General features: G+C 36.7%; 1 protein-coding gene across 1 annotated transcript; it reads right to left on the bottom strand.

Moving 5' to 3' along the window:
• Positions 1–433: 433 nt before the first annotated feature.
• Positions 434–27,381, bottom strand: cdc42ep4b (CDC42 effector protein (Rho GTPase binding) 4b). The gene is made up of 2 exons (XM_048170222.1): positions 26,989–27,381; positions 434–4,419 (listed from the first exon to the last, which is right to left on the bottom strand). The coding sequence occupies exon 2, from the start codon at positions 4,218–4,220 to the stop codon at positions 3,228–3,230; it is 993 nt and encodes a 330-aa protein (XP_048026179.1). The 5' UTR covers positions 4,221–4,419; positions 26,989–27,381; the 3' UTR covers positions 434–3,227.
• Positions 27,382–27,615: the final 234 nt, after the last annotated feature.

Genomic DNA, 27,615 nt, shown 5'->3' on the forward strand with positions numbered 1-27,615 from the left:
TACGGGCCTTTTAAGAATGCGTTAATTTAATTTAGGAACAGTAGGCCATCTAAATTAAAGACAGTATAGTCATAGAGAGGTTCTGTCCATGTTTCACATTTGTAGAGGTGTCTCTTCATTTTAATTAAGTTATTTATTAGTTATTTTATTATGATTATTACTTATTTAGGTCCACCACTTAATAATATAATGTGACTCTGGAATTAATCTGTCAGATCTGTTTCATCAGCAGAAACAAGTGGTAGATTTCCCTGAGTCAACACACTGAAACAGCTTTGATACAGTAGTTTTCAGCCTGAGGATGGTTATTAAGCATGCAAATCTGCAAAACATTGGATAACTACAACATGAACAAACTTGCTGAGGTATTTTACTCTTAAATAATGATTAACATTGACACTCATGAACATCAGTACAAATTATGGCCTTCTGGTGAAGTTTATCAGCTTTCTCTTTTATTGAAAAATAGAACTGTTATTTTGCAAGGGAAAGTGAGGCAGGTCAATATATATATTATTTCAGTACAGAATGATACAGACATTAAGTGAGAAAAAGATAAACAGCAAATACTTGAGATGGTTTTATACTATACTTTAGTGTTTGTCAACCATTTTCTAAAGGAATTGTAGGAAGATGTTGTGCGATACACCTGTGCTCATATAGTAATCAAGCAAAGAAACTATAGTAACTTCTATGCTATCGTATATGGATACTGTTGTCTTTCTAAGCATAGAAATGAAAGTATTAATGGCCTGAAAGAAAACTACTCAAACTGTAGAGGGAGCCCTGGTGCTCTCAAAACCTGTTACAGTCCAGCATTCCAGCACAATTTCAGTCTCACAAATCCAGTCCCGCACATCTGGTCAGCTTCAAAAACTTTGCGTGCAGCGTGATATCTCCAAGACCACTTCCTTAACCCATAAAATAAACAAAAATTAAAGGGCAATAAAAGAGAGGAAAAGAAAAAAATTGGCACGTTTGATTATCCTCCATTTGTGCTTGCAGACAAAACGGCATAATGCAGCTTTTCAACCAGATATAAGGCAACACAAGCCCCTCGTACCCCTTTAATAAAGCCCTTTAACCAAACCATTCTATACACAGAAAACACAGAGTCCGCATTACAAACATCCCTCGGTTTCTTTTTCAGAGTTCTTATTAATCGTACCTTGTTCCTCTGTACAGACATGCTGATTTCACAAACCAATGAAAAACAGATGAGCAAGCAAATAATGTAGTTGTAGTCTTAAGAGTGTTAAAGCTGATGCAAAACAGATCACAAAGTGAAGGTAAAAGGCCACAGAAATCTGTACAAAGATTCTATATCACAGAAACCAACTGTTTACAAATATAACCAATTCTACAAAATGGTGTTCTCTTCAGCTTCTAGTGTGCTTATGTCAGATTACAGGGCCAGCACTGTTGACTAAACAATAACATCAGTCAAAAAACTCAAATATACATTAAATGAATAACTAAACATGATGTACATATATCAAGAGTGGAACACTGTTAAATTATCTCCCCAAAATATAACTGTGTGATAGAAAAAAAATTTATTTTCCAAAGTGCACAATGAACAGTTAATACTTGCTGGGATACCAGGATGTTAATCAATGGCAATTATTTGATGTTTTCTGTGGTAAACTGAAGCCTATAGTGTTAAGTATCTTGTCAGTTTTAACATCTTTTTTTCTTGCTAGTTTGTGAAATTCTCCTAATAGAGACCTAAATGTGAAGTGTGTAATTTCTGCAACTCTAAACAGAATTTCAAAAATGAGTCATGTTTTTTGAAAAGTTTACAACATTCGCATCTGGCATTCGTCAAGCAAACGCGTAGCCCCGCCCCCCCAAACTTCCATGATTAGCTGAGCTAATGTTATGGAATCTATTTAAAGACTCCAAAATGACCTATAAATAAACTTTATTATTATCATTTATGGATTTCATTTTGGTGTTGTTAGTGGTGCAGAAATTACACGCTTCTCAGAAAAATTACGTGAAAGCTTTACATGACTAACATAATATTGCATGGTGGATCAAGTTTGCTAATTTTGAGATTTTAAAGAATTTTAATAAAGTACATTTCTGTCTATGTTTAACCGAGGCAGAGGGTATGGCACTAACTCACAGAGTGGCTATACAAGTTACAGTCTTATCACGGTGTGTTGATCTCTCTTGAAAACCTAAATACAAAAATACAAAGAACTACAAGAGTCATTCAGAGATGAAAACCCTCTATAGCCACTTCTGCTCATGAGCATGGTTTGAAGTTCGAGGCACTAGACTAGACCCTGAATGAGAGAGCTACCTCTCTGAGCCTATACAATGATAATCAAATAGCACACTTCTCAGCCCTCTTGACATCAATCCTCATTCACACATACAAAATTGACAAGTCATCAATGGTTCCACTTAGACTGATTCTACTGCCTCCAAGTAAAGCAATGTCTCCCCTGCTTTCGGTTTCTGTATCTAAAGTCTCCACGATTGAGAATTTCATGTGACCTGACAGGAAATCCCCTTAAACACACATGGACCACATGACAAAGTCCAGATCTACTACATAAACAACTCTCCACAGTAAAAAGGTAACATATGCCAGAGATAAAACGTTCTGTTGAACCTCCAAACACGTTTATGGTATTCCAATCATCAATTCAACATTTACATCAATACAGTTTTGTGTACAAGGCAAAAATTTAGGATATAACTTAAAGATGGAATCAAAAACTGTAAAACAGGAAACTTAAGACTGTTGGCATTAGTTTGGAAGCATTTTCCGAGTCCAAAGGCATAAGGCGAGCTTCATCCGAGTATTGCGTCGATCATGGGAGAATATGAGGCTTGGTTCTACGCAAACCTCCAGTATCAGCATTCCCAGTGGTCAACACTGGAATTTATTAACGATACTCACGAGACTGTAATTACCATTTGAAATGGAATTCCCTTGCCTCGGCATATGCAAACACACAAGCACATTCCTCTCACAGCTGTGGCGGCTCTGGCAAAAGTCGCTAGTAACAGAGGGTTTGTTTGCCTGAACTATGAATTGTAGTGAAAAAGCATTTAGCAAGGGCTAAAACATACGTTTTCCCTTTCATCTCCATTATAAAATCAGTCCTCCACATCAATGTACAAGCTTTGCATCCACCAATCGACCACAACCCACCTTCACCACTTCTTTTAGTCTTTGCAAAGACTGTTCTGGCAACTTACAGTTCATTTTACACCCTAATCTCATCGTCATCATCGTCATCCATGTAGGAGAAGTCCGTGTCGTCTTGCACTCGAGGTGAGCTGTACTTGATGTCGTCCATATTCCCCTCATAAATCTGATTGTGGGGTTTTTCCTCCAGCGCGGTGGACCCTGAACTTGAGACCGAACAGCTGTCCAGGTGTTGATGGTTCCTGGTTTGGAGCTCTGGAGTGTAAGGGTTGGTGCCCGGCCTCTGGCGTGGGGGTCGGATCGGAGGAAGGGGGTCCTCTTCCTCCACTTCATTGGGAGGACTCTGGGGCGGCGAACTGCGGCCCTCGCTACTCTTCCCCTCTTCGAATCCCAGATCGTCATCATCTAAGCCCTTCTTGTCCATCACGCTCAGGATGTCGCCCAGCATGGAGGGACCCAGATCGATGTGGAAGGACATGATGGACTCTGCATGTTTCATGCCTCCGGTGTAAGGAACTGACGGACGCAAGTCGGTCAGCTCACCAAAATTCCTCTCATCCAGCTCCAAGTCCGATACAGTGGGTGCTGCGGCTCCGTTAAGCGGCTTTCCATCAACTTCCGGAACATTCTTTAGAGGACTTGAGGACACGCTCTTGGGAAGGTGGATATCAGTACCTCGTCCTGCATTGTCATCATTCAAATATGGCAGCGAGATTGCGTTTTTAACATAACTTGGCGAGCCACTGGGGGGCGCCAGTTTGGATTTGTCAGGCTTGTCACGATTGACCGACTGGGAGCGCTTGCTGCTTCGGAACGTACGGGAAAGGAGGCTCTGTTTAGGTGAGCTCTGCTGTACCTCCGGCTCCCTTGGTGGCTCCCCTGAGCGGCTGCTAAGAAAGGAGGTGTCCCCAAACGCGTCGCCTCCTCGCCCCACATGCATAGTGTGACGGAAGTCTCCCAGAGGTGCACTGATCATCTCTGCAGTCAGGTCAGCACGAGAGCGCCGCTTTGACTGGGAGGACGAGGATACAAGCTGCTTCAGAATAGGCATGATAACTTCTCAAATACTGTCCACAGAAAGATAAAATCACCAGTTTTTTTTTTTTTTTTGCCAAGAGATGGGTCACTCTTTCCTCTGATGGTGTAGATCCAGGACAGTGGTCAGGATGAAAACTCTTCCAAGAATCTAGGACACATGGCCATTTTTATCCTAAAGTACAGTGTCCTGCCTTCAACATCTGACAACTGACCTATAACAGAAGAGAAAAGAAACAATAAATGTCATTTTATTTTACACAGCCAACATTTTATTACCTAATCTGAGACAGACTCTCTTTTATTTTAGAACTTGAGTCGAAATGTACATGATAATTTGAATTTCTGGAGATTTTGGGCCATGCTGTTGACATCACATGCTAAATTTTAAACGGATTCATTACAATGGAAACTTGGCTTTGAAAAAGAAAAAGGAGGTGAAAAAAAACTAAGCATTTCACCACTAAAGCCACTTGAAGTATTACATAACACATCAACGGAGAGGTGGAAGAGGTTAAAAAAGGAATTCCCATTTCATCCCATAAGCCAGGAGCCTTTTTATTGTTCTTGGAGGAAGTGCGGTCATGAAAGGGTGACACGTTGCACGAGTGTTGATTTACAGAGCTCCTGTTGCTGAAGGATTTACTTTTGCATGGTGGTCACAACATCGCCACATAAACCAAAGCTTTGTACAGTTCCAACACGGCTTGCTATGAACTTTTGAACCATCTGTTTACTCAATTGAGGAATCTGGAATTAAACCACACAAACGGCATGCCAAATTCTAGAGCCTAAGATCGACTTTCAAAAAAAATGCATTATTGACTTCTATAGTGACAGAATTGGCATTGGACATCAGTGCTCCAAAAATTATCCTGGAAAAGCATACAAGAGAATCCTCCCTTGAACCTGTGTGCAAATACTGCTATATTCAAAAAGTAACATAGAACTGAAATTGTAATTTAGTAAAAGAACATTGCTATTCCAAACAGTAAAGAAAGTTTAATGAAAGTAGCCTTGCTTAAAAAAAGAACACAATGTACGAATGAAAACAAATAAAAGGGTGCAATGCAGATATCGGGCAGTAATGCGTTCCAAGGCACAAATCCAAGTCACAAATCCCTTCTTTCCAAATCCACATTCACTTCATGATTACATAACCATGATCTCAAAGGATCCTGGGAGCACAGACTTGTAAAGGGTTGCATTTCTTCTTAAATTCAACTCCTTCCAGTGCAGAATTCTCTGTAGTATGTGCCAGACTCTTATATCATGTGGAAATCTAGACCTTTACTCTGTTGTACACCACTGCAGCTGCTTGAGATTTTCCATCCAGACCTGCTGACAAGGTAGTTTTTCCTTTTCCCTTGACACCTTTCTTACATTTTTCACCCTTCCTTTTGACTGCTCCTTCCTTTTCATACGTAACTAGGTACTTTAATCATTCTAGTTCCAATTAACTATTTGGGTTTTGTAATTCTTCTAGTAATCTGAGGAAGAATGAACAAACAGTATAACATTTATTTCCATTAGTAGACTTTCCAGATACTGATTAGCAATGGCTAAAGGTGGTTTAAGATGGCTTGGATGTGTACATATTAGGCAAGCAAATAAATACATAAACAAAAGCATGTAATAAGTATGAATAATAAATACATGAATTAAGAAAATATATTAATAAACAAGTACAATAAACAATGAAAGATGGAGTACAACATTCTGTTAAGCTTTTAAAAAGCTTATATATATATATATATATATATATATATATATATATATATATATATATATATATATATATATATATATATATATATATATATATATATATATATATATATATATATATATATATATATATATATATATATATATATATATATATATATACATTTATTATTATTCATTCTTATTGCATGTAAGCTACTGCATGAGCTACAACCAGTTCATGATTCCAACCACTCTTTCCTTTTTTCTATTTTTTTCTTTGCTTCTCCGCATCCTTTCTCTTAAAGGGAAACATATTGCATGTCTTGGAAGAGTAATGGCGGTTGTATCATCCTATTGTAATGTCACTGTAGAGGGTACGAAACAAAGGGAAAGTATAAAAAGAGAACGACTGAACACAAGAGAATTCAAGTGCTCTTTGGGTTCACTGTGAACTTTTTTGATCCCCAACTGGGCGCTGTGATTTATGGTTTAATAATCTGATTATCTGCTTCTTTACACAGGGGAGGCCTATTAGCCTTGACTGACCACCAACAGCAAACACAAGACTTAAGCACACCAATCACTCAAACAAACTCTGATCAAAGAGTTGCACAACAAACAAAAGCCTAAAAAAAAGTCTGATTTCTCTGAAACTAAGGTGAAAACATGAATCGGAGCAGGCTTTGCTTGTTGCCGTCTAGACGGTTGTTCGTAATTCTCCATGTTTTCAAACATGACTTTATAGCCACCCCCGGGTTGTGTGCATGCCATCTGGATGAATGAGATCCAGGCAACAATATTCCAAAGACACGTCACCCCACCAAAACATTTGCATCTCTGACAACAAAAGCCCATTGAGCGACTGTAGCTGTGAGAGAACAGAGGAGGGTTTGATAAATGATAAGCTCTCCACTTGAGTCAAAGAACTAGGCGTCCCTGTGGAGGATTCAGCTCTGCCCGCTGGCAGATTGACCTCATTGTTGAATCACAGCATATCGCCCCACTCCAGGGTCCAGATAAATATGTTGTATCTGTGTTTGTACGAATGCACAGAAATTCAAGACACACTAGTTCCTGTGTAAAGGATTTTGATCATATATAAAAATCAACATAATCAAGAAAGGGCAATTTTAACATCAGGATATAATGAGCTTGAATTAAAAGGTACACTATGTAACTTTTGGCACTCTAGCAGTTAATAAATAAAACTGCATGCGTCTTGTGGAAGAACACTGTAGCTGTATTCTGGTTATATATATGACGAGTCATGCAGGTACTGGGCTACACTCGGTCTAAAATAATCCATATATAAACACTTGATATAAGTGTACTGTAGTGATTCAGGATAAGACAAAAACACGGTTTGGAAGATGGATTCATGATGTACTGCTCATTACATAAATTTTGTAAATTTTAAGCAAATAAAAAAAAAAAGTAATGGTAAAGACAAAACTGTATTGCATCAAATGGATTTAAATATATATTCAAATGGTGAAACGATATCAAAAAAAGGAAAAAAAGAAAAGTTATTTTAACATTATAGATCTTACAATGCCATTTTAAAATACACAGGCTTGTATGTAATTTATGTCAAAGTAATATTAACCTCAGCCCTCATTTTAAGTAATTCGAAAACCGCTTGGGTATTCCCATGGGAACCCATGTCGAATTAGCCTACAAATTAATGTCATAAATCACAACTGAACAGCTCTATTGCTCCAGTGGTAGGAAAATCCCTTATTAAGCAATGTATATATGGCTCACAGGGCATGATTAATTATATATTTAAAGGCCAACTGAAGTGCCTTGGAATGTGCAGCATGTGTTGGCGTAATTTCCACTGAAACAAAGACAGGGCAGGGCATATCGAACTGCTCCTCCCCTTTTTAAAAATAGCCAATAGCTTTGTGTTTATATAACAGCTTGCCAGAGCTGTTGAGCTTGGTAAAGCAGCAATTTCCTCCTAATTTCTAACCATTTCTCATCCTAATCTTCATAATCGCTTTAAAATATAGCATTCCGTGCAGAATTCAAATGGGTCCAACAGGTTTTCTGGTATGCGCCGACTCACGCATATGATCCGCTCTGTGCTATCGTGCCTCTGGACCGGAGCAGACTGTGCGCACTGCGGCAGTTTGACTTGATTTGCCCCAATGGAAAGCATATTTACACTGAATCGCTCCCTATCCCATATACTGTGTGCCATTGTTTTGGAACACTAACATATTCATACTAAAAGTAAAAAAAAAAAATAAAATAAAAAATTTATTTCATGGGGACTTTAACTGGTTTTCTATAAATTAATTCTGTTTGTTCTATTAATTCAACTGTGCTAAGTATTTTTAATCCTGAAAAAAAAAAAAAATGAAATTTAAAATTAAATGAGTAAAACTTTACCATTCAAAACTGAACTGTCATTACAAAACTATAGAATTTTTTTTCTGAATTGGTCATTTTTAATAATTAATTAATACATACTTTTTGTGAACTGTGTTGTCAACTGTCATGAACTGGTTGTCATGAACCAAGCTTAAAAAAAAAAAAAAAAAAAAAACCCACAAAGTCTTTGGTCCTTTTCATGCCTATTTCCAGCAATCACAGCGTCTAAACGCTTCATTAACAGCTACAACTCAGGGGATTTCAGAGCATGTCATTTGTGTTCAGCATCATTACACATCAGTACAAAATCCTAACAGCTCCTGAAAGACAACACACCAGCTAAAAATCTCTCTCTGCCTCTGGACATGTGTGTACATATCAGAACTCACTGGAGACCTACAACTTTACAGCTGCTCGGACCCTCGTGATCAAACTCAGTGAGGGTCTAACCACACATCTGCAGGGCCTCGTTTCAGCGGGGCCTCGTTTCACAGCCTCCAAACCGGGATACCAGGAGACCCGCTACGGTCTCGTCAACATTCCTAAGCGTGAAACACACAAATACTCTCACAAGAAAAAATATATTAGTCTGTCTCGTCTGGCAGGAGGTCGTTATGGCAATGACGGTAGAAAAACAAGGGATGGATTGTGGGTTAAAATGTAGAAATATTTTGAGGTTTGAGTATGAATGTGGCCATCAAACCCACAGCCGTATTTATACAACGCACTTTTATGTATGCAAGTCACCAACCAGAGATTAAGACCAGGAAAAATAAAGCAACTATGGTATAAATGATTCACATCTTAACCACAAGGATCATTCATCCCATGCTCTTAACTCATGATGTCACGATCTCTTGCATAAAGTGTCCTCTCATGCAAAGCACATGGAAGGAAGGAAGTCAGATGAGACGCTCCACTAAATGAAACGCCAGCTGTCACTTAATGTTATTGTATTTTTATTTATAGATCGGTTTTAATCTTTTAAGAGTACTCATTACTTATTAAACAGGGTAATAACACGCTCTAGAAAATATAACTATTCTTCCAAAACAACAGCAGCTTTCTGTTATTATGGTACACAACTCTGGAACTCATTACCATGTTTTATTTAAGCAAAAATGATGAATATTACACATTACATCAGAATATACTGTAGTCACGCTTTAGACATGACATGTAATGAAGCACCTGCAACCTTGTCAGTCATGACTGTATTCACATTACAGCATAAAATTACGAACTTTTTTTAAAATTGAAGGATTAGTTCACTTCAGAATTAAAATTTCCTGATAATTTACTCACCCCTATGTCAAAGATGTTTATGTCTTTCTTTCTTCAGTTGAAAAGAAATTAAGGTTTTTGAGGAAAACATTCCAGGATTTCATATAGTGGACTTTACTGGGGTTCAACGGGTTGAAGGTCCAAATAGCAGTTTCAATGCAGCTTCAACACGACACCAGCCGAGGAATAAGGGTCTTATCTAGCAAAACAATCGGTCATTTTCTAAAAAATAAAATAAAATAATATACTTTTTAACCACAGATGCTTGTCTTGCACTGCTCTGCGATGCGCCACGCATTACCTAATCAGGTTGGAAAGGTCATGTAGGCGGAAGCACCGATCCAGTGTCTACAAAGCGAACGTGCAAAGACTAAGTCAAACGGCCTTTACAAAAAAAAAGGTAAAACAAAGATGTCGGATGATTTTGAAGTTGGAGGAGAAAATGAGATTTTTCATCCTACCATGGTACTTCCGCCTACATCACATGTGACCTTTCCAACGTGATTACGTAATGCGTGGCACATTTGAAGCTGCATTGAAACTGCAGTTTGGACCTTCAACCCATTGAACCCCAGTGAAGTCCACTAAAAGGAGAATAATCCTGGAATGTTTTCCTCAAAAACCTTAATTTCTTTTTGACTGAAGACAGACATACATACATACATACATACATGGATGACATGGGGGTGAGTAAATTATCAGGAAACAGGAAATCTGAAGTGAACTAATCAGTTTAATCTGCTTTAAGCATGCAACCAAGAAAGAAAGCAAGAAAGCAAGAAAGAAAGAAAGAAAGAAAGAAAGAAAGAAAGAAAGAATGAAAGAAAGAAACCATTCATGTTAGATTTCAAATAAGCAAATTAAAATTATTAAAGCTTTATTCATTTACCTTGAATTTTGCGTGGGATCTACTTGAATGAGGAGCTCTATAAATGATCTTCATAGTAAAAAATGCTATATATTTAAGCTTACTTGTTATATTTGTCTTAGTAACATCAAAGTCCCTTTCGAGTAAAGTCTGTTCACTCAGCAGCCATATTTGCAATGCCTCCGGGCAGCTATTTTAGACATCCAATACCAAGTCCTATCTATTTGAATGGGGGAAATCCTGAAATCTCAACTCAGAATATAACATATTCAAATCAGCAACAAAATCTGACATAAATTGTACCATGAATGTTGTTTCTTGTGCTCAAAAAGCTGATTTTTCAAGCTAGACCAGCCAATGCACATGTGCAGTACTAAGCGTAAGTCTCAAGTTTCTATAGGAACCGGAGATTGTAACGGCAAATGACTTTACCAATCAGCGATTGGCTCTTTTGTTTAGAAGGCAGGACGTATTCTGCCATATTGCGCTTTATAGTTTCTCCCATTCATAAGTAATAAGAGTGAACTGTCACACAGGCCTACACCAGCCTGAGATTAATTTAGATCTAGGACAGCAGGATTGAGGCACATTCATCCATTTGATTAACGTCCAGACAGTACATAATCTCTTTAAGACTTAACATCCCTTTAAGAGTCCCCGCTCTTGGAGAGGTTGATGGTGTCAACCGTAAAACACAGAGGATTCCTGTCTGCCTGGCACAATGCCCCCCATATTAAACACTTAACAGCAGTCAAATCAGCCAATAAAAGGTCAATACAGTTTTGATTGTTTAAGGCTGATTTGATTGCTGTTAAATTTGTAGTATGCTGTAATACTACAAATACTTAAGCAAGGGTAGACAATAGGCTACTCCAGGAAGGACAGCATTGCACTGTCTGCATGAGAGTCACACCACAGTTTGATATTCAGTGCTGCTGCTATCTGTCATAAAATAATTAAACTGTGATGTATTTTCTATGCAGCTGTAAAATATCAAATGTTTTTAATTTCATACCGCTGGTGGTTACAGTGTCAACATGGTCCATGTCAATGTAGGCCTTCTATATTAAAAATTAAGAACAAATATTCATTACAATTTTACTTTCTTAGGATGATTAACAAAATATCATCCTTATATAGTCCCTAACATGTTAGTAAACTTTAAATGTTGTCCTGTATGGTTGCAAGAAAGCGATATAACATACGCATTCACAACAAAATTTTCATTGAAACCAGGAACTGGTTGAAAGCATAAAAGAGCCGTACGGTTTTCAGATGTTATTATTGACTACAGTTACAACCCGTTTTTCCTGTTAACGCCTCCACAGGCCGGAGGCCTAATATAGACACTGATATTAGGTGGTGAATAAACAGATGGAAATATAATGGGGAAGACATGAAGACACCCACCAAATCAACCAATAGAATCCCTTCTCACACCCATAAACACTCTAGAAAAAAATATTTGAAACTGTGATAAACGTAAATGTGTGTATACATTCGGTCCAACACTGTGGGCACAACACTTATATGTGCACCTGTGTTGATACAAACACACTCAATAAAGCAGTGACAGTGAAGAGTTAAGACCAAAACATGTACGTATATGTGCACACAAACATTGTTTGAAAAGCAACACGTGTGTAAAGTATACATTTTGAAGACTGTCCTGGTCGCTCTTTGCCATGCAATCACAATTAAGGTTTCCTGAAGTTTTGAAGCTTCACAAAGGACACCTTCAGACGTCATATGACCATTTTGAGCCATTGACCATTTAAACCAATGACCGTTGAACTCAAGAACCAGATTTGTGAACCAATCATTCAGACTAGTTTTGAGAACAAGACCAGCCGATTCATCTGAAAAGCTACGTTTCCCAAAAAGCATTGGAAGCCTAAGTAGATTGCAGAACCACTGCCACCAATGGTCTCAATTTAGCCAACGATGCTTTTGAGAAACACAGACATGAACGGTTTGTTCACAAATCAGAAAAGAGGGTGCAGGATTTTTCAGATTTTAGTCACAAAGCTATTGTATGGCTTCAGAAGACTGGGGGATATATTGCATAGTCATATGAACTACTTTTTTTGTTTGTTTTTTGCATCTTTATGAAGCTTGACAGCACTAGTCCTCATCCACCTAACATTATACTGAAGATACCAAGATATTACTTAACCCTCAGGTTGCGTTCAGGTCATTTTGACCTGGAGAGGATTTTCTTTTTCCCGATAATGCTAGTTAATGTTTTCGCATTAGACTAAAACGTACTGACTTTACTCACCCAGGGTATAACTACTTCCCCAAATGTTTTGAGATTTTTTTTTTTGTGGGAACCCAAAAGTTGTTACAGGTTTTCAGTGCCACACAAGTGTTAAAAAAAGTCACTCTTTCTGCTTCACAGAGGAAGGAAAGTCATACAGGTTTAAAATGACATAAGGTCAGTAAATGATGACTACGTTCTCAATTTTGGTTAAACTATTACAGGGAGATGGCAGGATCATTAACAGAATATAACTCAATCAACAAGCTGAAAGACAAAGAAACACACACAAAGTTCAACCACACTACAGAGTACTATCAGCTTCCCAGTCTGGTTTCTGAAAGTTTTCTCTCGGCTTGGCCAAGGCAGGATATTATGCATTAGCTTAGTTGGCATTCGGCAGCCAGCAGAGTAAACAGATATACTGTGTGTGCTTGTGCTTTGAGTTTCTCTGCCAAACATGCTGAAACTAACCACAGGGATTACACACTAGAACGTAGAAAACACTAAAAACCGTGTTTAAACCAGCGAGCCTCATGTGCCACACACAAACACACCCTTACGTCTTTCAACCATTCAGTCTGACTTCACGTTTAACGATACCTCTAAAAGAAGCTTTACCTTTTCGTCAAAACCACTATTATGGCTCACATTTTACAGGAATCATTCTTCTTGCCAGTCACTTTTCAGCAAGGTGAAGGTTGCAGCTCTGTAATCACAGCATATAAACAGACAGAACGTGGCCCTACTAATCAAGTAGATGATTAACTTTCCACATCCTTTCCACTCCACATTCCTGCTGTTTTCCTCTGCCAAATGCCCATGGGTTCAGATTTAGCCAGCAATCCTCTCACAGCTGTGTAATTCTGCACACAATCAGAAAACTTTAAACCCTGGCTAAGAGGACAAATAACGATCGCTTTTGAAAATGCAAATGGCATAATCTGGTTTGAAGGCTAAGAATAATGTCCGCCTGGAATTTAGGCCCATAACCCTTTCCAAACAGCACAGACGAGAATGAGAAGGAGTGAGCCAGCAGTGCCGTGTCTTCCTTGGGTGTTGCCGGCAGTTTTGGGGCCCGTGTGTCTAGGACACACAGGCATGAGTGTTGAAGAAAAGCAGACACACATCGGGTGGTGCCATCTTGGCAGAGGTGCTACACGACTGCGAGCCAGCAGGCTGGCCACAGTCCTCACAGGGCATTTCCATCCAACATCTCAGACAGACAGAAAATGAGGCCAATTTTACGTGCCTCTGAACATTTCTGATGGGGAGAGTGGGTAAGTCGCCCCCTTAATCTATAGCAAACTGTGCTGTATTTATGTCACATGACCACTTTAGAAAGGGCCCATCATATAAGCACAATCTTTAATGGTAAAGCTTTTTATTTCAAAGTGATTTTTTTTTGCATTGTAGTAAAAATTCAATTTTATGTCAAATCAAATTTATCCAGGTCTAATATATATACAGTACAGTCCAAAAGTTTGGAACCACTAAGATTTTTAATGTTTTTAAAAGAAGTTTCATCTGCTCACCAAGGCTACATTTATTTAATTAAAAATACAGTAAAAAACAGTAATATTGTGAAATATTATTCCAATTTAAAATAACTGTGTACTATTTAAATATATTTGACAAAGTAATTTATTCCTGTGATGCAAAGCTGAATTTTCAGCATCGTTACTCCAGTCTTCAGTGTCACATGATCCTTCAGAAATCATTCTAATATGCTGATTTGCTGCTCAATAAACATTTATGATTATTTTCAATGTTGAAAACCTTGATGAATAGAAAGTTCAAAAGAACAGCATTTATCTGAAATACAAAGCTTCTGTAACATTATACACTACCGTTCAAAAGTTTGGGGTCAATTTTTATTTTTTTGAAAAGAAATGAAAGAAATGAATACTTTTATTCAGCAAGGATGCATTAAATCAATCAAAAGTGGCAGTAAAGACATTTATAAATGTTACAAAAGATTAGATTTCAGATAAACACTGTTCTTTTGAACTTTCTATTCATCAAATAATCCTGAAAAAAAATATTGTACACAAATATTTTGTACAATTGTACACATTAAATGTTTCTTGAGCAGCAGATCAGCATATTAGAATGATTTCTGAAGGATCATGTGACACTGAAGACTGGAGTAATGATGCTGAAAATTCAGCTTTGCCATCACAGGAATAAATTACTTTGTGAAATATATTCAAATAGAAAACAGTTATTTTAAATTGTAATAATATTTCACAATATTACTGTTTTTTACTGTATTTTTAATTAAATAAATGTAGCCTTGGTGAGCAGACGAAACTTCTTTTAAAAACATTAAAAATCTTAGTGGTTCCAAACTTTTGGACTGTACTGTATATATTCCAAAAAACAATTTTCAATGTAAAAGTGCTCTATTGCTATGAAGTACAAGTACAATAAATAAGTGCCAAGTACAATAAATAAATAAACATACAAGTGTACAAAATGCATATACACACATACATACATATACATATATACATATATATATATATATATATATATATATATATATATACATATACATATATATGCATTTTGTACACTTGTATATTTATTGTACTTGCCACTTTTTTTTACACTACTTTACACAATTCATAAATCATGTGTGGTGAATTTGCCAGTGTATAAAACCATTAAATTATCTGGAAAAAGATTAGCCATGAATTAAATATAATATAAAATAGTTAGCTTACTATTAAAAGTGTCATTGCAAAATGGTTAAATTGCTTCATCACAAATTCTACTGCTATTAATAATTAAAATACTATTTTTAAATGGTGGATTATTCAAATAATCTGAATATTAACCCTTTTCATGGCTGGTTATTAAAAATGCAAATACAATGCAGAAAAAATAATACTTGTACATTAGGGATGGAACCTTCTAATTTATAGTTTTATTTTCTCATTTATGTTCATAATTTTATTTGAAATATAAATTATTAATTTATTCCTCAACTCAAATTACCCCATGACATGCCACGGCTTAAATGGGACCACAAGTTATATTTCTATGCCCCTATAATCATACAAATGTTTTTCCATTTCGCTTTGAAATATAATTAGGTGTATTTGGCAACTTATCTGAAAAGTGCCACAGTTTACCCCAGTCGGCGACTGTGAGCCATCTGTGAGCCATCATGTTCCTCCACCAACGCTCAGTTCTCCACACAGCTACAATTTATGAAGCACTTTGCTGAAGTCAAACAGATAAAGATGATATTTCTCAGATGACCTTCTCAAATATCTTTGAATTGTGAAATGCAGACTTTGGACAACTTGTTGTCATTCATCTTTTCTCTCTAGGTTCAAAAGTTGAACCATTTTGGATAATTCGAAAAACTGATTTTTACCAATCCTGCCATTTCTGTAGGAAAATGTGAAACAATAAATGTGTCTACAGCATGAGTCACTGGCAAAAGAGGCTCAAGTTGTTTGTGTTATACATTATAGACAATATAAAGCCTGTCTTTCAAAACAACTTCCTTCACAGGTACACAAGACACCAGTCAAGCAGCATTTTTCAAGGCAGCACCCATGAAAAGGAAGGTCTCTATAATTTACAACTTTCTGTTTTGCTCATAGGAATTCCCCATTGGCATCAAAAGGATACAAGAGCACCATGAGAAAGCCAAACTTGCAACATTCATTCATTTATTTATTTATTTTTTTTTTTTTTACATCCTAAAGAGCTGAATAATTCTAAGACTGGTCTCGACTTAGCTATATTATACATTGAGAGAGAAATCACCAAATACTCCTGAACAGCTTTCAATTGAAACAATCCTGTCTGAATGACCTAAAAAGACAATCTCAGAGCCCACAACAAGACTTCTCACAATCCCTTGCACCTGAAAAAAAAACGTATGGGGAACCTAATACATAGCCTATCACAGCCTTTAAAAAAAAAAAAAAAAAAAAAAAAAATTACACAAAAAATTATCTTCATTTACACTTAGTTCAGACTTTCTTTAAAGCTATTCTGAACTTCAGTTTGAAAAAGACATTTACTAGTCAGAAACGTGTAATTACTGTAATTGTGACGTCTACAAAGCATTAGACAGTTCCAACTCTCCTGCAATGACAAAATACCAATTAAGTTGTACCAATGTAAGTCCTCTCAAGCGGTGACTCAACATGGTGACGACAGTCTTTGTATATTTATGCATGCACGCATGATGTGGTTCAAGCACTGATTGTTAACGCACACCTGTCAGTGCGGTTCAGCTCTACTAGGTCTGAAAAGAGCAAGGTCCACTCACTTTACACCCTTAAACCAGATGTTCCTGGTTAGAAGAGAAGAGTAGCTCCAACATTTTGAGAGTTCAGTAACAGATCTATTTCTCAAAGCAGAATTAATTGCACTCAATGCACAGTCACTATTACAAATATTTACCATGGTTGCCACCAAAATATTATGACAATGGTAGCCAACACAAATTAATGCAATGCAGAAGTAATAATAACTGCAGCAACTACAGTATTTTGGTACTTATGATCCTACAGGCAGTGCCTTTGGTAAATGTAGTTTCAATAGCATCACCATGGCATATTTTTCTAGTCGCAATCGTGTTAAATGCTGCCCAAATCACTTAATCTGAAATCAACAATACTTAAAGACCATGATTGATTCCCGTCGTTTAAAATAGGAAGCCTAACTGAGCCAATCAATACAACACTCCACCTTCAACACACTCACTGACCTAGTGTCTGAGTTTACTGGAGCGTATAAGTGTTCCTCTACAACGCCTCTGGAAACGCCCAACTGTCTACCCTCAAAGACACTGAAACTGTGGAAGCAAAGTCACAACGTTCACAATAGACTTAAATAAACAGGCTTATAAAATAAAATAGATCTTAAAGAAGAAACAATCTGAAGTATAAGTCAATCCCTTTACACAAACAAAAGTAAGAGAAATGTATCTAATATGGCCTTGACTACAACTAGACCTCAGAAGACATTCTTACCTTTGGAATTGTGATAGTTCACCAATTTTGTGAAAGCTTGCCAACTAAACTAAACTAAACAAAACTAAACTAAACTAAACTAATAAGAAATCCCAATGATCCCATGACCAGAGGTTTAGAGAAATAAAAATAAAATAAATCTTAATGATCCCCCCAAAAAATTCCCAGTGACGCTCCAACATCCCCATGACCAGAGGATTAGAGAAATAATAAAATAAAATAAATAAAATAAGATATAAAATAAAAATGGGCCGAGACACTCTAGCATTCCCCATGACCCTAGGACAAAATGTTTAGAGGAATTAAATATGAAATCAAATGAAATGAAAAAGAAAAATCCCCAAATCCCCAAGATGCTCCAGAATCCCCATGACCCTATAGGACAATAGGTTTGGGATGGATGGATGGATGGATGGATGGATGGATGGATGGATGGATGGATGGATGGATGGATGGATGGATGGATGGATGGATGGATGGATGGATGGATGGATGGATGGATGGATGGATGGATGGATGGATGGATGGATGGATGGATGGATGGATGGATGGATGGATGGATGGATGGATGGATGGATGGATGGATGGATGGATGGATGGATGGATGGATGGATGGATGGATGGATGGATGGATGGATGGATGGATGGATGGATGGATGGATGGATGGATGGATGGATGGATGGATGGATGGATGGATGGATGGATGGATGGATGGATGGATGGATGGATGGATGGATGGATGGATGGATGGATGGATGGATGGATGGATGGATGGATGGATGGATGGATGGATGGATGGATGGATGGATGGATGGATGGATGGATGGATGGATGGATGGATGGATGGATGGATGGATGGATGGATGGATGGATGGATGGATGGATGGATGGATGGATGGATGGATGGATGGATGGATGGATGGATGGATGGATGGATGGATGGATGGATGGATGGATGGATGGATGGATGGATGGATGGATGGATGGATGGATGGATGGATGGATGGATGGATGGATGGATGGATGGATGGATGGATGGATGGATGGATGGATGGATGGATGGATGGATGGATGGATGGATGGATGGATGGATGGATGGATGGATGGATGGATGGATGGATGGATGGATGGATGGATGGATGGATGGATGGATGGATGGATGGATGGATGGATGGATGGATGGATGGATGGATGGATGGATGGATGGATGGATGGATGGATGGATGGAATAAATAAAATAAAATAAAATAAAATAAAATAAAATAAAATAAAATAAAATATAAAATAAAATAAATCCCCACTTCATTCCTGTGGCAAGTTCAGGAAATCCCAAAATCCCCAAGATGCTCCAGAATCCCCATGACCCTATAGGACAATAGGTTTGGAAAATAAAATAAAAATAAAAAAATAATAAAATAAAATAAAATAAAATAAAATAAAATAATAAATCCCCACTTCATTCCTGTGGCAAGTTCTGTAAATCTGGTCTAAAAGCGACCACAAGCAACAGTAACTGGCCGAAGCTTAGTGAAGGGTCAATTAATCCATTGTTGATCTATTTTGAAAGAAACACAACTGCTAAATTGCTAGTAATCTATGGAAATATAAACATTCTGAAGACCACACATGATTTTTCCACACATGTATGGGTCATGTGTCCATGAATTCGGGCCACATTTGTGGGTTACTTTGAGTATAATGACACTGAGTGACAGAGGGCATATGTTATGAATCTATAAGGATATTGGATTACTCAAGTAAAGCCAAGAGCATCTGGGATGGGAAATGGACACTAATGGAGAAAATAATTGCTCCTTTTCTCTTTTCACCAGCCACATGCGTGAGGGAGACCACCTGTTATTCTATGAGAAAGAAGGAAACTGATTGAAAGTGAATGATGGGGAGAGATATGAGCAATGGAGAGGAGAAACATAAGAGAATGTAAAGAATAATGTACAAATGAAGAGACAGTGAAAAACAAAAATGAATGTTCTTCCTTTTCTCTCTGTGAAAAAGTAGTACACAAGCAAGTGTCCACAAAAGGGCTATGGAAATTGTTCTGGCTTTTATCGTCTTTGTCTCTGGTGTCATCTTAGTTCAGGATAAACACGAGTATCATTAATGAGCAACATCAATAAACTGACATATTGCAGTTCAATAAAAGGTGATAAACACACTAATGGCAACATTAACGGCTTGGAAGCAAGACAAAAAAGCAAAGAGCCAAAGCCCACAGAAAGTGGCTACTAAATTAAAATGCTATCTATGTGTGAAATGTGGCCAGACTAGTTGTTGGGCTGTGCCAGGTAATAGAAATAATGTGCTTCGAGGTTTGGACTTAAAGAGAAACAGGACACTCAAGTGGAGAGCCACTTTGGCAGGGAGTGATGCCGATACTGTCCCTCCAAAAATGTGTGGCTCAACCCAAAGGAAATCACCTGTCATTTGCTCAAAGGAGTATCTTTTGGCTGCCACATGATTACAGTGACTTAAACCAGTTTCACAACTTTCAACACTATCAAACAACAAAGTAATCATGAATTTGTCATCTCAATAATGAGACAGAAATGAATCTCAGTCTGAAATTTGACACGACAGTCATCATCTTGAAACCAAAGCAAGGTTACTTAAGCGCCAAATTACTTCAGGCTGGAGTATTTGAAGGAACTAGTTCCCCATCAATGAGTATGAGTTGATTACATAGAAAATTAGTAGTCACCAGACTCACCAATAATTTTCACAATAGTTCACATTACTACTAATGCCTATAGTTAAAATTACCATAAAGACTTCTGACTACTACCAGAATAAATTCCAGTCCACTTTTTGCAGTTTATTCTGGCCAAAAGAGGTTTAAAGAAATAATAAAAAAATAAAATAAAACAGTTGAAACAGTTTCTGTTTTAATTTTCCAGGAATCCACATCATAGCTTCCTTATGAAAACACAGCAGATTAATATCAAGTCAGTTAATAATGACTGCAAGCTACACTAGTTAACAAAAAGTTAAACAAGGTCATATGACAGGATTCCTATGGACTATACGCTACAGGGCTTTGGTCTTCTTGGAATCAGAAGAACTGGCTCATTGCCTGGTGTCAGTGGGGGTCAGCCTGTAGGACGGCAGGAGGTTTAGTTTCAGAGGAATACGCTTCTTTGCCTCTAGTATGTCAGATTCCTGAGGCCTCAGCTGGGCTTGAAGCAGAGAGCTCGGGTTGTCATATTCAAGTTCACGAGGAGAGGAGACAGTGCAAAAATATTGACTCTTGGCAAGACAGAGTCGTGGTTAAAATAGTTTTACTTTCCCTTGAGGTTTGATATGAATGCAATACAGTTTTCCCAAGTTCAAAGTCTTCTACATAAAAGCTAACAATATCTTGCAGACATTTCCTGTCATTGTATAATAAATGGCATGCCGTGCTGCTCAAAAACAATTTTGCATCAAAAATATTAAACATAAAATAAAAATGATCTGATAATCCAAAATAAAATTGCGTAAAATATATATAAATAAATATATATATATATACATACAATAAATAAATATATATAAAATTGCGTAAAATAAATATATAAATATATATAAAATTGCGTAAAATAAATATATAAATAAATAAATATAAAATTGTGTAATATATATATAAATAAATATATATAAAATTGCGTTATATATACATATATATACATATATATATATACAGAGTGCCCTCCACAATTATTGGCACCCTTAGTAATTATGAGCAAAGGTGGATGTGAAAATAAATCTGCATTGTTTATCCTTTTGATATTTGATTCAAAAAATTCACAAAATCCTAACCTTTCATTGAAGGAAAACAGTTGAAAGTGGGGGGAAACTCACATTATGAAATAAATGTTTTTCTCCAATACATGTTTGCCACAATTATTGGCACCCCTAGAAATTCTTATGAGTAAAATATCTCTGAAGTATATTCCCATTCATATTTACATTTTTTTAGCACACCAGGGTAACTAGGAGCATGAAATTGTCCAGCCATGACTTCCTGTTCCACAGGAATATAAACATGAGGAAACACAAAGGCCAAATTCCTGTAATCATTCATCACAATGAGTAAAACCAAAGAATATAGTTCTGATGTGCAGCAAAAGATTATTGAGCTTCACAAAATAGAAAGTGTGTGTAAGAAAATACCCAAAACATTGAAAATCCCCATTTCCACTATCAGGGCAATAATTAAGACATTCCAATCAACTAAAGATGTTACAAATCTCTCTGGAAGAGGACGTGTGTCTAAATCGTCCTAATGTGAAGTGAGGAGGAAAGTTTGAGTGGACAAAGACTCTCCAAGGACCACAGCTGGAGAATTGCAGAGATTAGTTGAGTCTTGAGTCTCAGAAAGCCTAAAAAGAATGATCAAACAACACCTACATCCCCACAAGTTGTTCGGGAGGGTTTCAAGAAAAATCCTCTGCTCTCATCCAAAAACAATCTCCAGCATATTCAGTTGTCAGTCAAGACTGGAACTTCAAACGGGACCAGCTTCTATGGTCAGATGAAACTAAAAAAAGAGCTTTTTGGCAGCAAACCCACCAGATGGGTTTGGTGCACACATGGATAAAAAGTACCCCATGCCCACGGTTAAATATACTGCTGGATCTTTAATGTTGTGGGCCTATTTTTCTGCTGGAGGTCCTGGACATCTTGTTCAGATACATGGTATGATGGATTCTATAAAATACCAACAGATAAATCAAAACCTGACCGCTTCTGCTAGAAATCCAATAATGGGATGTGCTTGGATCTTCCATCAGGACAATGATCCAAAACAAACATCAAATCCAACACAAAAATGCGTCACTGAGCACAAAATGAAGCTTCTGCCATGGTCTTCCCAGTTCCCTGACCTGAACCCTAAAGAGAATGAGTGGAGTGAACTGAAGAGAAGAAGCACCAACATGGAGCTGGGAATCTGAAGGATCTGGAGAGATTCTGCATGAAGGAATGGTCTCTGATCTCTTGTCAGGTGTTCTCCAAACTCATCAGGCATTATAGGTGAAGACTCAGAGCTGTTATCTTGCAAAAAGTTTTGAATAAAAGGGTGCCAATAATTGTGGCCAACGTGTTTTGGAGAAAAACATTTATTTCATAATGTAAGTTTCCCCCCACTTTCAATTATTTTCCTTAAATGAAAGGTTATAATTTTGTGAATTTTTTGAATGAAAGATCAAAAGGATAAACAATGCAGATTTATTTTCACAGCTGCTTTTGCTCATAATTACTAAGGGTGCCAATAATTGTGGAGGGCACTGTATATATATCAATTTTAAACCATATGATTGATATATATATATATATATGACAGTAAAGATACTTATAATGTTTCTAAACATTCCTATGTCAAATAAATGCTGTTCTTTTAAACTTTCTATTAATCAAAGAATCCTAAAAACAAATCATGCGTCATGGTTTCCACAAAAATGTTAGGCAGCACAACTGTTTTCCACATTGATTATAATAAGAAATGTTTCCTGGGCACCAAATCAGCATATTAGAATGATTTCTGAAGGATCATGTGACACTGAAGATTGGAATAATGATGCTGAAAATTCAGCTTTGCCAACACAGGAATAAATAACATTTTAAAACATATTCAAATAAAAAAAAGCTATTTTAAATTATAGTAATATTTCACAATAGTACTGTCTTACTGTATTTTTGATCAAATAAATGCATCCTTGGTGAGTTTTAGAGACAAAATCTTACCGACCCCAATTTTTTGAACATAGTGCACGTTAAATAAAAAGATGATTTAACCAGTATTATAAAATATTGGTTTTAACTTTCAATCTTATAGCCTACAGTTTGATCTTCGACTTAATATGGTTTAACTTCAACACAAAATCTGCAAATGTCTCTCATAACACAACCGGGATGGGTGGATGTTGAAGTTTTGTTATCTAGAAAGGCCAGGAACACCCATGATTAACTAACCACCATAACGGACAACTTACACGCAAACCTGAGGGATAAATTTAGGAAGGTTATGCTTTCAAAGCCCCCCGGTTGAACTTTAGTCCCTTTGAACACAGATATGTTGACCCCCTGTAGTGTGTGTGTCGACAGCTGGGCTGATTACAACAGAGGGGAGTAAGGCTGTCCGAGCAGCACAACTGACTCATGCTGCTGTGCTGAGTCACAAGAAGGCCACCCTGATGATTGAGCACCGAACTAAGAATTATTCATAGAGTTGATGCGAGTCTCCACACTTCGTACTGCTGCAGCTAAATCACATCACAGCAGCAGTGGATGGGCAAGCAGCCAGTTATATTACTACAGATCCATCCACACACACTCACTCAAGTGCCAAGCAAGATGCTGCTGATGCATTTCATGTCAACATGAAATCAAAATATACATTAGTACATACACTTTCTTATTTGATTGCTATAATGTAATAGCAAAATAGCTATTAAAGCATTTATTTCGCCACTAATTGTTATGGTGCAATTTATGGTGCCGTGATCAATGCTGAACTAGTGAGTTGAGTATTAACTGGTGAGATGAATGAAGATTCTTAGAAAAATGTCTTTGTGATCTGTAGTAAAAAATAACAGCATACAGGCAGGTATTAATCAAAGTAAAACAAATCATGAAATGGCTTAGTGTGATTATCAAATCTCAAAGGCTGCATTTTAATTAAATACTGTAAATTTATGAGGTGGGCATTTCAGAGTAATGTGCAGCACTGCATTCATTTACAAAATGATCAGGGATTTTCATTGTCTAAAAGCTTTATATTGTTTACTATTATATTATATTATATTATATATAAAAAAATATTTTGATACTAATATATAATATATTGATACTAATATATACTTTATATTTCATATATTACATATATATAATATAGTACATATAGTAACTTAATATACTAATATTTCTTATTTTGTGTCATATTTATTTAGTTGTAACAGACTAATAATTATAATAAAACATTTTTTTTAAATAATTAATAGTAATAATATGGACTTTGAAATAGAATACATATTTTGACCAAATTTTGCCGCCCTACAAACAAGCATGTGGTTCTTTTTTTTAATGCCATTTTAAAACACAAGCACAATTTTTATCAGAAAAAAAAAAAAATGCAATTCAATTTTTTCCCCCTCAAATCATGCAGCCCTACATACTGTACAGGTTTGGAACAACACGAGGAGGACTGGATAATGACAGGATTTTAATTTTGGGGTGAAGAAATTGTCAGTCTTTAAGAAAGTCTGGGCGAATGCAAATTCTTGCATGAAAACCCATTTTAAAAGTGAAAGAATAGAGGGAATGGGGTTGTAAGGTAAGAAATCAAAGAGAAAATGAGGAAAGAAAAAATAAAGAGTGGAAAAAGAACACACTGCATTTATCCATCCATCTGGCAGGTCAGCCTTATAACACACACACACACACACACACACACACACACACACACACACACACACACACACACACAAAACGACCTTGGCCCACATATCCCATGCTAAAATTTAGGCCAGAACTGTGTCTCTGCCTGCTCTCCTAACTGGGATATCATAATGAGCTCAGGATATTAACCAGGCAGCTTTAACTCCAGGTATACGGTGACCTGTATAGTCCTGTCTGGGCAGATACTGACCTCAGAGCTCTGGCACCAGGGTTGCTAAGAGACACTAATGCCACCTTTCACAAATATTGACACCAAGAATGATAAAAATGTCAAAGGTTAAGGGTCAAAGCCCTGGACCACACAACACAACAAGTTATCATTTTTTATTACTTTCACATAAGCTTGTGGTGGTGATCATTTGGTCATGAAAGAGGAATTAAAAGGCTTAGATGACAAATTAAGATTCTTTTCAAATATTATATATATATATATATATATATATATATATATATATATATATATATATATATATATATATATATATATATAAGAAGAAGAAGAAGTCAAACCAGGATACTCAAAAGTTGATTGTGTTGTTGAGACAACCCATTAGGGTCAATCAATTTCACTCTGATAACCTTTTACAATACCAGAGCGCTTGCCAAACAACAGTGTGGGCCGTTAGAGTAACGAACTGTGAAAATGCAGCCATCTGACCTATGCGCATTATGCAACAGATGTGGCCAATAGGTTCAGGACGATATATATGGAGAATACATCTGGAAATTCACAAGAAGTTCTTGGAATGCTTCACTGGATTCCTGTTTCATTGCAACGTGGACCATTTAATTCCCCCAAGTGGTTACATAACATTTCATCTCCCACTTTTTCTTCAACTCGGACACAAGTAGCACACTAACTGCCCTAACATCAGCTCCAAGGTCCAACCAGGCATTTGGCACCATTATACTAATGACTCAAAATCACAAGCTCCTTGTCTTCACCTTTAGTTTGCAATCCCAACAAGCAGCACATGTCAAAGCCCCCCATTAGAGATCACTTGTTAACTGCTAACTCACTTTCACAATCGTGTGCATTAGTAGCCTGCAAAAGCCCCAGACTCTCAATCTGAAAGGTGAAATGCAGATTGTTGAGTAAAATTATATTGCCTCTAAAACAGAAGTTATGATTAACTGATTTAATGGGAATAAGATCTTTCCATATATATAAAAAACAAAGGTCAGTGTACCGCACATAGCTGATAAAAAGCCAAAGACAAACGAATACTGCAAACTTTTCAAACATCAAATAATATAAAACAATAAGCCTGATATTATTAATGAAATAACATGTAAATATCAGCATCTGAATCAATGTATTTCATTTAGCCTATGTAGTACACAACTCAATATACACTTATTGGGCTAAAGAATATATAAAAAGTTATTAATGAACATTACTAATTAATAAAATTTGTTACCAATTTATTTCTCTGTCATTCCGACAACAAATTTGAGAAATACAGTTCCAAGATAAGTATAAATTTATGTAGGGTAAAAAATAAGCCTAAAATATTGAAATACCATGATTATATACACAGCACAAAGCAAACTACACACAGTAGAGGAATGTCTGAGACTGACTCATTCAAAACTGTACAACAAAAAAAGCTCTTTGGGACCAACTTGGGACCAAGTCCATTTGACATATCTTTCTGACTGGCCTCTTAAGATCAATACAAGACACTTGAAGAGCAAATGCTTCATTGTATCTTTATCTAACCCAGTGAACTTTTATCTGAAGTTCTAATGGAACCTTGTGGAACATGAAAAAAGGTCGCACAAAGAAATTAATTTACGTAAATAAATAATAAAGCCTTTTACCACTGTTTTCTCCGTAGCCTCAATGCCAAGTTGAGCTTCTCATCCAACAACAATGGACCAAGTTCAATGGAATCACACGCCAAACAAAAGAGTCCGGAGAGTGTAAATAACAAAACACAGGCTCAGCCTGACAGATGTCTCCGATATCCTTTAAACAGTTTTATGTTGCAAGCACGCCTTTATAGATAATAAAAAAACGTGTTAAGTAAGACACACTCCGCGGAATCCTGACGAGCGCGTCTTCACGTACTGACTGTTCAATGTGCGATGGCGCACTAATGCAGTTCAAGCGTCCAGACTGTCCTCTGACTGAGTGTGACGACGCCCCGCCTCCCTGCAGCAGCATGAACAATTGAGCCCCGCCCCTTTTAATCGTGAGCTCAGCCTTCCATTGCCTTTTAAAGGACCAGTATCAAATTTACGACCATAAATTAAGTTTGTTTTTGGCGCCCATTAATTTGAATTTAAAGGCACCTTTACATATCATACACTTTTTATATACATTTGTTATTTTTATTAATGAATTTATTTTTAGTTTTATTGTAAAACACATTAATTGTATTATTTTATTCATGCACATTTATTATCCTTGTAATTATTAAATAGTAATGTATTTGATTTTAATAG

The sequence above is a fragment of the Megalobrama amblycephala genome, linkage group LG20, assembly GCF_018812025.1.
Source record: "Megalobrama amblycephala isolate DHTTF-2021 linkage group LG20, ASM1881202v1, whole genome shotgun sequence".
NCBI classification, from domain to species: domain Eukaryota; kingdom Metazoa; phylum Chordata; class Actinopteri; order Cypriniformes; family Xenocyprididae; genus Megalobrama; species Megalobrama amblycephala.